The 10625-nt window shown below is 49.3% G+C and overlaps 2 protein-coding genes across 2 annotated transcripts; both read right to left on the bottom strand.

The window, feature by feature from the left end:
• Positions 1-2655: 2655 nt before the first annotated feature.
• Positions 2656-3456, bottom strand: LRP88_10809 (uncharacterized protein; the record flags this gene model as incomplete). Its single annotated transcript, XM_083247258.1, has 1 exon — positions 2656-3456. One exon carries the CDS (start codon positions 3454-3456, stop codon positions 2656-2658), a length of 801 nt encoding a protein of 266 aa, XP_083098371.1.
• Positions 3457-7109: 3653 nt separating this feature from the next.
• Positions 7110-7663, bottom strand: LRP88_10810 (uncharacterized protein; the record flags this gene model as incomplete). The annotated part of the gene is made up of 3 exons (XM_083247259.1): positions 7110-7182; positions 7249-7270; positions 7336-7663. The coding sequence occupies 3 exons, from the start codon at positions 7661-7663 to the stop codon at positions 7110-7112; spliced, it is 423 nt and encodes a 140-aa protein (XP_083098372.1).
• Positions 7664-10625: the final 2962 nt, after the last annotated feature.

Consider the following 10625-nt stretch of genomic DNA (forward strand, 5'->3'; position numbering starts at 1 on the left):
GCGTAATGCCTTCGACGTTCCGGTTTCGAGGCCAAGCGCGGCGAACAGCCTCGGTCATTTGCGCACTCGGGGAGTCTCCTTGCCTCAAGCCGGGGATCCAATACAGATCCACCCTCTGCCTGCCATTGACTATAATAGGTGTGATGGAAGGTCCGCCGTTGATAAGACTTATCTTTGGAACGTCGTTTGTGTCTGCACTTAGTCTAAAAAGCATCTTATCTCTGATCTTGCTAAGGAGTACCCCTGCTACCCCAGGAGGCAAATCCTGATTTTCGGCAATGGCGGACTGCATGATGGATTTTTCGGTGACAAAATCCTCATCCCGGGAATGATGAATCTCCTGTTTGACCGTGAGGTTTTCGTCTTTGTCTCTAATTGTGTCGGGTTGGCGCTCATTTTCTTCGGTGCCATCCGCCGATAGACAATCGTCTTGATTTCTCTGGGTCATGTTGGAAGGCTTCCTTCTCAAGCCCTAGCAAGTTGTGTCAAATAGCTGTAACTGAAAAGAAGAGGCTTTACCTCCTTATATCAGGAAAGGTCGCTTAAGTGTGATAGGGCAAACAATGCAACTGCCAAGTTGTTGGAGGCACTGGGTTGATTTGGTGATGTTTTGAAAATATTTCTTTTGCTGCCCAATATTTGTGAGGTGAATGTTGGGCATGGTGGCGCTGATGAGGCAGCTGATTGGTGATGTTTGTAATTTGCTGCATGAAGCCACAACTGATACATGCACATCGCCCAACAGGTCCATATTAGGCGTTGTGTGTATTTTAGTGATATACCGAGGGTGCTATTAAATTAAGCCCCTCTTAAGGCTTCTTTAAGAAGATGGCCCGCTTTGATTGGAATACACTCAAGAGGGGGCCCTTCTCCCAATTTCGATGACCAGTCATGCTTGGCCACTTCATACCAGGGCTTGGCGTTGTCTCCTATCACAGAAAGTCCAGACCCCGATATGAGTTCAGCCTTAAATAGACTATGAGTCGTGCAGTGGTATTTCCATAAGTAGAAATTAGATATCTGAGATACTGACAAGGAAGACGGGTTTAAAAATGTGAAGATTAGTTCAGTTTCATGTTATAGCTATCAGGCATGGGCCTGAGATGACAACATCATTTTACCAGAGCATCATTCCTGACAAGGCAGAAATTATTGCAATGCCATTCACCATAACTTTTGTTTGCAACCCGCTATTCGTAGTTGGCGCAGCACTTCCTGCAGAAGCAGTCTCAGCGGCGTCAGCAGAAGACACGTCGGTGGTAGTCTCGGGCGTTGGTGCTGCTGAACGCAAGGTAGATGTAACTGAAGACTCATCGGAGCTACTGGTGACTGTAGACGAAACCGTAGACGTTGGAGTGGAAGAGGCAGCAGAAGATGTGGTGCTCAGCTTGATGCCGCAGACTTTTTCCACGTCAAAGGTGAACTCCATGTTTCTGGCTTCGCACTCTAGCGTTTGCCGTTGGATAGAGTCTACGACTTGATTAGTTGTTATTTAACTACAAGTCACAAAATAAAAACGCTTACCAGGCAATACTGAAGGCGCACATTTCTCTGCCATGCAACAAAAGTATCTCTCGCGATACTTTTGCTGCGTGCACATGCATGCTGCGTCGTTCGTACACGAACCGCCCGGGAAGCTACCAAAGAAGCAGCCGTTCTGAGGAAGAATGAGTTTAGAAAGATTGATCAACTATAATCGAGGGGGTTGACACGTCACCAAGGGCTACTCACATCACAGTCTGCGTTCCGATTCTGCTCCTCCTGGTTGAACTTTTGGGGCGAGGCAAGACCAACACCCAAGAGGCTGAAAAGCATCAGCCAGCTAAAGAATCGTGCCATGGTGATTGTTGGTCAGTTGAAAGTGAGCGACAACAGCGAGTGACTGATGAATGAAGGGATGACCAAGTGGGAATGATGGTTGTCGAAAATGAGGCTTTCGAGAGTCTCAGCCACGCGTATTATAACGTGACTCTGCAGCAATTCGGCCATTGCCTAAACCGTCTAGCGTCTCATTTTATAAATATCCTGTGCCATTTAAATCGCGCGACAACTCATGAGGCTTGTCTTGATCCGGAAGCTCGCTTATTGCTGGAGATTGGATGATCAGTGGGCGACGAATAAAGAGAGGCAAGGGAAGTTACATTCAAGATCCTCCCGGCTATAAGAAGCAGCATAAATAGACCAAGCTCGACATGAGTCATGCCGCGCACACAATGATGCTACTCCCTATGCTTCTAACACGTCTTTCATCCCAAAATTAAATTTGAAGAGCCTCTTCTAGATCAACAAGCTAGCCTGAATTTCAGCACGAACGCAAAGTTCCGGAATTTGTAGAACCACCTGTATAAATCGACTTGCGTAGAACGCTTCGATTTGTATGCTGTCAATTGTACCGCCGGGCTTGATGACGAAAAAAGATGCCGGATAGAGCTCAGAGCTTCGCTCTCCGTTCCATGCCCAATGCCAACACAGTCACGTCACTAATCACGCCTGTACCAAAGGCCAGAAGGAATGAAACCACGTAGTTTATTTGGTCTAGATGGGCGTGCAAAAACTGGAAAATATACAGCTATGAAATTGTAACCAAAAACTCATCCGCCATGCAACACAGATGCACCCAATTGTCCCTCTTCACGTGAAATTGGTCAAAAGTATTTACAGTGCCGAGTTGTCACCGCAGCTGAAACTGCCGTTGACTCCCCTGTCACTCGCAAAGATGTCCAGCATCTGAGTGATGGAAGACCCAACACCACAGCCGTTGAGGAAAAACGCCCAACCGACGATGGAAACATTCAAGCAGAAGAAGGCAATTTGCTTGGGATTCTTGAAGTAGTTGCCCTTGTTCCAGCTGAACCAAAAGGCACTGGCAATTCCAAACGAGAACCAGGCGTAGGTGGTGGCTGACTGGATAGAAACCAGTGAGTCGAAAATCGGGATGGCGTTGGAGATAATGAAGGCAACGATCCAGAAAACGGTGGCGATGGTGACCCAGACACCCCAGGACTTGGGGGTGCTGGCCGTGATCTCGTTGAGGGCGTTCATCTTGCGCATCACAACGACAAAGACATACTTAATGCTGATGTGGCCGTTGGCAAGAGCAGCAGTTACAATAGCCGGGATGACGATTCCGTACGCTGCCTTAGCTGCAATTCTAGGCGCCGCACCGAGGGCTGGAGAGGTCGTGTATTCTCCAGAAAGACAGTAGATTCCAACGGCGAGGAACCTGTAGAAGCTGGCGCCGATGACACCGAGCCAGCTAAGAGCCCAAGGGAAATCCTTGACTGGGTCTCGCATCTCGGCCATGTATGAGACGTAGGCGTGGTGTCCCGCGAAGGCCCATACGATCTTGAGGACCGCATTGAAAATTATGTTGAAGCCAGCATTGTTCGCAACCTTAAGATCGGGCTTCCAACCGTCTTCTGCTAGGTTTGGTTTTGAGACGCCTATGCTGATCATGGTGATCAAAACAGCTGTAACGATGCTGATCATGCAGGGCAAGCCGCTCTACGCCACAAACTTCATGGTTCGCGGGATGTAGAGGAGGTAGGAGATAAGGCAGGCGATACCAATGAAACCCACTGTGCACATGGAATAATCACCAATCGAGTTGAACCCGATGGGAGAGTGACTGAAGCTGAAGCACAGCACATGTTCAGCTGGATCACAAAGGCGATGCCCACAATGACCTCCCAAAACTGGCCACCAGCGGTCCTGGCCATGTCGATGACGGTTACACAGTGAGGATGACGGCAGTAGAATCGCCAAAACTCGTACCCTGTGTACCAAGCCAGCAACACCGTTCCCCAAGTAACGATGATTCCTGGGACGATGCCAATATCGCGGTAGGCGGAGGGCAGACCGAGGGCGGCGATACCGAATTGGTTGGTGAGAAGGAAGAAGCAAACTTGGCTGAAAGATATAATCAAACCCAATCGAAGGAGTCTAGGGAACGGATAAGGGGAAAGTGGCTGCAGATTCGGGTGTGTGAAGTCATATTCCGCCGAGTTTCCTGCAGCTCGAGGAGTTTAAATAGCTCTTGCATACCTACCAAAGCTTCACCAGGTACGTAGTCGCAGAATAGTCCTCGGGGCTGATCCATGGTGGTTAAAGGCCGAAGCGTCTGATGTTGGGAATCTGTAGCCTGTCAATTCCTTCAGGGCGAGCGAATCAAAGCCAAGATGATTTTTCTCCATGGCGTGGGATCAACGGACAAAGCTGGGCGCTTCTACCCCGGGGAACCTCCCCATGGGGCATTGGGGTATCGAAAACTGGGCAGTGGGGTGTTTGTGATGACGAGACCCAGCTTCCGTCACGTCATGGACGTGTCCACCTGGAAGTCAGGGGCGGAGGATCCGGAGAGTTGAGGGGATTTGGACACGCCTGGTCCCTGATGAGGAGGGGGGCTCTTGGTGTCTTGGCAGAACTACAAGTGAAGCCATGGTGAGTGGAGTTGAAGGTAGTAAAAAACGGAGTCAGGGGATGAGAATGGGTCTTGGAGAGCTTTGTGGTTCTCGTGCCGTTGCTGTCGTCTCCTGAGGTATAAGACACAGGGGTCGGCTTCCACCCCGGTGTGTTCGGGCACGGGAATCGATCCCTGGAGGTTTCAAGGTGGGTTGGAACAAACTTCAGCCGCTTTGACTTGGCTTCGGCAAGTCAGAGGTCAGATTGGGGTCCGCTCTATATCGGATATCGCAACCGATCCTAGCAAAGAGTGTAGCCTCATCCCAACTACAAATATTTACCACATGTTCTCGATTGGTGCGCGGAAGTTTGCAGGAAGCCTAAGATCCACTGCTTGGTATCCTTGTGCTTGAGGATAGCAGCTCATTTAACTATCGATTAGAGCTGTTGGTTCAACTCGTGTCTACAAGCCTCAATCTTACAGTCGAGGAGGTTTGGTTTCACTGCAGTAAGGGTCTTGAGCGCCTGCCGCTTTGAGACATATTCACTTGAGCTGCCTTATTCTCGGGAATAGATCTGCTGCCGGAGTTCGTCCGTAACCCTAGAGAGTTGGGCACCCAGCGCAACGTTGACGTCCCTCCTTTCCAAGGGTCATGAGTTGGACATGCGATGGATTGAATGGATTAAGTCGCCTCCGAGGCATTTAAGAAATAATGCCTCATCGCTTACCTGAGTCGTCTACTGCTTACCGCCGTTTCTGTTACGAATCGATGTCTGTTCGCCCAGGCTGATATTGGAGACCCAAGGATCAAGCACCTCAGCAACCTCGAAACTTCACCAGATTTGGTTACCGTTGCCGCACTCTTTTGCGTCATAGAGCACGGCAATTATCCCTACTGGTTCCAGGTCCGTAGGTAAAGTCCAAGGGTTGTCGCGTGGGAGCCGCCACGCGTTGACGCCCTGTCCCACAATTTGAGCTGCACACTCGGGGGGGATCCCGCTGTTGCGGAGAATCTCCTTCTAGAAAGACGTAAGATGTTTCGGATAGAAGACGGAAATGCTGAAGATTCTCATATCATGATATTCATAGTTTGCTCCTCCTCAAGGCTACTTAGAAGTGGCGCCCAACGTTGCAAGTCCGCCGAGGCCAACGCTACCCCCTAGTGGTGCAACCGCTGGCTTTAAGTACTCTTTCGGCCTGTCACCTCGATCCGAGATAGTCCAGGAAAGATGGCATTGTCACTGTCGGAATGCCAAGATACCCTGTTTCAGGTGTGACGAGGTAGCCAAGACCTTGCCGGGTTCTCCGAGGCTCTTGTCACCCACGAGGCGGCTGGTCAGAAAGTGTACGTATTCCGTTGGTCTCTCCCGACCTTCCGCTTGGGTCAAGAGTTGCTTGTATGCTAAGGCCCATTTACTTTCATGACTCTAGGATTTTTGAGATCCTTACTCCGTCGCGTCTTGTCCCAACCGACGCAGGTGCTCATATCCCAACCCGTCATGTACCCCCTGTGGTGTTTAGCAGTGACCGCCTGCGGTTGTGAAGTTCAGCAAATAATTATGACATGATGGCTTTCTGTACAGAGGGTCAGAAAATTCAACCGTGGGCATGCATTGGATTACTGTGAACTCCTCATAGAACTCAAGGACAATATCAGATCTCATCCCGGGGACTTTCGTTGCTGTTCAGGACAAGACCAAGACATCCATCAGAGCCGCTCACACTGTGTCGAGATTGTCGAAGCATGCTTGTAAATGCGCCCTCGCTTGTTTCCATTCTGCCTACAACATCGAATCCGAACTTTGCGTACAGCCGAACCCCGGCTGGTGAAGCCATGACGAAAGCAGGCCATCCCAGTCTGTCTATTTCACTACAGACCTGCTCCAATATTTTTGAGCCAAGACCCTGACGCTGATGATCGGGATGCACCGACATGAATGTTAAACCTAGCAGGACTCTGTCAGTCGATGAGAGTTTGTGTTGTAGAAGCGACTCACGGCAAACTTCGTCCAGCCCTATTAAGACCCGTTCGCGCTCTTTTCTCAAATCCTTCGAGACACTAAGCCATGCAGCCAGATCCAAAGTTTCAGGAAGGAGAGGTTGCCCCTGGCCAGACTGGACAGTACTTTGTTTCGTTCCGGCATGCCGCCCATGTTCCATCGCCCACCCACAGAAACCTAATGGGGTGCCATCTGTAGCACATATCTGGATGAAATTGACTGTCTTCCGTCTTAAGGCATCCCTCAGCCCTTCGGCATACCATTGTACAATCTCGTTCTGTTGAGCTTCTGTCATGTCTGCCCAAGGAGGAAACATGAGACGGTATAATGGGCCATGCTGCATTGCTGGGAGATTGATTTCTCTCACAATATCTTCGGCATCAAGGACATCAATAGCGGCGATGGAGACTTCCATTTTGATGACGTAGGGGCAGCGGTTAAGAGGTGATACAAACTGAGGAGGGAAAAGGAAAAGCTCAAGGCATCAGCGGTCATTTAAAAGTGAATGGGAAAAGTGGGGCACAGCGCTTAGTGGTCATACGGGAGGATGCGAAAGTCGACGCCGCACTGAAGTTCCACCGTGTCCCGTTTCACACTTCCATCTTTAGATGGCTACGTTCTTAAATAATCGTGTATATCTACTTGGGGTCTGTGGGACTTCCAATCATGCCTTTTGATTTCTTCCGGCAGTAACATTCCTCTATCATTTACTTGCCCAGTCTGAGAGTGAACCAACTGTTGTGCATCCTAACCTTCTGGCCTGGAGTAAACTTGTTCCAACTATACATCCGATATAATTAGTATAGTGTTATTTGGGCTTGTATAAGAAATCTAGGTGGAACTTACCATCCGTCGCCTGAGTAATCCACTAAGTGTCGAGGTCAGCTATTGTCTTGACGAAGAGGGTTCATGTCCCCAGCGCCGGGTACTCACTAAAGTTGTCAATTGGGTCCAATCCTGGTTGATCAGGGCAAGTGTCCTTTCCAACTGGACAGGCCATGAATTCATAAGACTTTTCAGCTGGTGTATCGTCGATGTAGTCTCCATTTCCCGTGCACGACTCGCCGTCAAAGGTATGCAGTAGTCCAAGCCAATGGCCAATCTCATGGACGGAAATTTCTCCAAGGTAAGTCGTCCCGTTAAATCTGCCGCCTGGCACCGAATAGCCTTGTAATGTGCAGCCATCCAGTCGTGCGAGGATGGAGCCAGGTGGAGTGTTTGCATTGGGAACGGAACATCCGCCGCCGATGGAGGGATCCATATTGGTGACGTACCAGAGGTTGAGAGTCGCATAGTCACCTTTTCTTGACGAGACTAGATGGCCGCTCCAGGCTAGACTGGTGTAACCTCTTGCTAGATCATCGTCCACCAATCGATCGATGCCTTTTAGAGTGAAAGAGATTCCATGGGGAGCGAAACGATCCGATATTACAGCAAGTTGTGTCTTGAGTATGTCATCATCCAGAACTGTGTCTTCGTTTGTGGTGTTGACAAGTACGTGCATGTATACCGGAATGTCGATGGAAGAGTCTTGCCGACGGGCAAGAGTAAAAGAGTTATCTCTTTCGGCATCTCTTAACGCGCGTATCGTTGACAAAACGCCAGCAGAAGGATCTTCAGCTGCACACCAAGATGCAGACGCCGATCCTAGCAGGCTTGCAGCAAACAATAACGAGGATAGAAACATGTTAGGCGAATGATCAATGAGGTTGCAAATGTTGAGAGCACTGATTCTCTCAACGTGCGCTTTAAAGGCTCATAAATAGTCAAGCGAGCAACAACGGTCAAATGTTACCTTCTGTAATAAGCGAAGAGTAACAGGGAAGTTGAATCCTTCCGGCTGACTACTACACTCTTTATGACACCACAACCGAGTGATGACGTGAAAATCAGCGGAGATAAGAGAGAATATGACAGCTTTCCTTCCCTTTTAAGAAGATGGTCACTCAAGTGATACGAGAGAGGGGGCTTTTCGCGGCGTCGCTTGCACTAGTTGTGTTGTTCGATATCTCAATCAGGTTATAGAGGCACAACGATGAGAGCATTTGCAACGTAAATTCATGCACCAGGGAGACAACTATCAACCAAGCCCAGATTGTGAACTGTATAGACTCTACACAATGAAATTTTACGGACGCGTTCTTCCTGTCGCGGAAGCGCAGGACGAGAAATGACGAGCTTCTTTTTAAAAACAAGACGCTTTTTAGGTTGCGCTGTTTTAGGGTATTGCATCGTAATTCTAAAATGCATGAATAAGTGAGTCTTTTGCTCTTGTGGCTGTTGCCTCTTTTATAGACATTGATGACAAGATAACTGTAGATGCTTAATTGCAACTACTGACACTTGACACAATACTGTGGAACCTGTATGTAAGGTTTAATATAATAAGAGGAGGTGGCTTGAGGTGGTTGCCTTGTTTCAACCCAACAATTTCTTACGCGCGGCCTTGACAACGCGTCTCGTCTCATCGCTGGAACAACGCGCTTTTGATACTCTATGGATCCCCTCACGAGCCTCAGTCTCACCTGTGCCATCGTCCAACTTGTCGACTTTAGCTCTAAGCTCATCAAAGGCACCGCCGAGATCTACGGTTCTGCCACAGGCGCCACTCTTCAAGATGCAAGCCTCAAGTTTCATACTCAGCATCTCAAAGGCCTCACATCCGATCTGGACCACGGGGCGTCTTCACGGTCAGGGCCACTTGAGAAGAATCTCCAAGAGCTTGCGGGAGAATGTCAAATGCTATCAGACCAGCTCTTGAGATGTTTGGACAAAACGGCGGCCAAAGACGCGTCGCTTGTCGCAAGTGCAACAGCAGCGTGGAATAGCCTCCGGAACAAGGCAGCCAAGAAGGGCTTACAGAGCCAGCTCGACACTTGCCAGGTCAGCTGACGTTGTACTTGAATGCTCTGATGCGGTAGGCAAAATTTGTCGTACCTTAAGCTCGACTGGTTTGTTTCTAATTGTGGTCTCAGGTCGGAGATGAAGGAAAGGCTGGAAAGCCTTGCCCAATCCCAAGCGTCAAATGCCCAACAGTTTGCCTCGCTCGAGAGGCTGATCAGGAAGCTGCACGAGGGAGTTCATGTCACGTCATTGGATGGCGATATTAAAAACCAACTGGGTGGGCTCCTAGGCTTTTCCGGGAAAACCTATGACTCCATGAGAAAGGACCGTATCCTAAAAAGCCTCTCGTTCAAGACGATGCGCCGGCGGTTTGAGCAGTTTCACCCAGCACATGCTGGCACATTTGATTGGATCCTGCGCGAGGGCTCGTTTGTGGACTGGTTGTCCCATGGCCAAAGTGTTTTTCACATCGCGGGCAAGCCAGGATCTGGTAAATCGACCCTGGTGAGGTTTCTTTGCCATGACCCTCGCACAGACGAGATCCTCAAGCAATGGGCGACTGACAGCCATGTCGTGCGCGCGAATTTCTTCTTTTGGCGACACGGCGAAAGTGATCTGCAGCGAAATCTTGAAGGCTTGTTCCGAGGCCTGCTCCACGACTCGCTTATCAATGCCCCGATCTGATCACAGACGTTCTCCCAGAGCTTTGGGAAGCTTCCAAATCTTCGTCGGGACCATGGCCTACTGGTAGTGGTCTAAAGCTGCAGAAAGGCTAGATTCGTGGTGCATTCTACAAGATGATCAACAATAGGCAGTTGTACTGCAACCGCCGCTTCTGCTTCTTCATTGATGCTCTTGATGAATACAAAGAAACGACGAGAGAGGACTATGGAGACCTAATCCAACTCCTTTTCGAATGGATTGACATTGCCCCACAAGACGTCAAAATTTGTGTATCCAGTCGAGAACTCACTATATTTGAGACTGGTCGCTTCAATCTTGATTCAAATTAAGGTTAAGGCTTCATCAACTAACAAAGAGCGACATTGAAGCTCTTGTTAGAGATCGACTATCAAGCTTTTTCCCATCTACCGACGAAGAGGAGAGGTCGTTGGATCTAATGTTGCTAGAGCGGGCAGTCATCAAGCGAGCTGATGGCGTCTTCCTCTGGGTGACGTTGGTCCTCAATTCACTTCGACAAGGGTTGGCAGATGGAGACACGCTTCCTCTACTCCTAGAAAAGGTCAACTCAATGCAACGTGAGCTAGACAAGCTTTTCAGGGATCTACTCATGTCAGTGGCAGAGACGAACAAACAGCGGGCCTACCTGATGATGGCCGTTGTATTGAGATTCGAGGAGGTCCGATGCGAATGGATGT

This window comes from Fusarium phalaenopsidis (assembly GCF_050370095.1).
Source record: "Fusarium phalaenopsidis strain FUZ10S chromosome Unknown contig_32304, whole genome shotgun sequence".
Lineage (NCBI taxonomy): Eukaryota > Fungi > Ascomycota > Sordariomycetes > Hypocreales > Nectriaceae > Fusarium > Fusarium phalaenopsidis.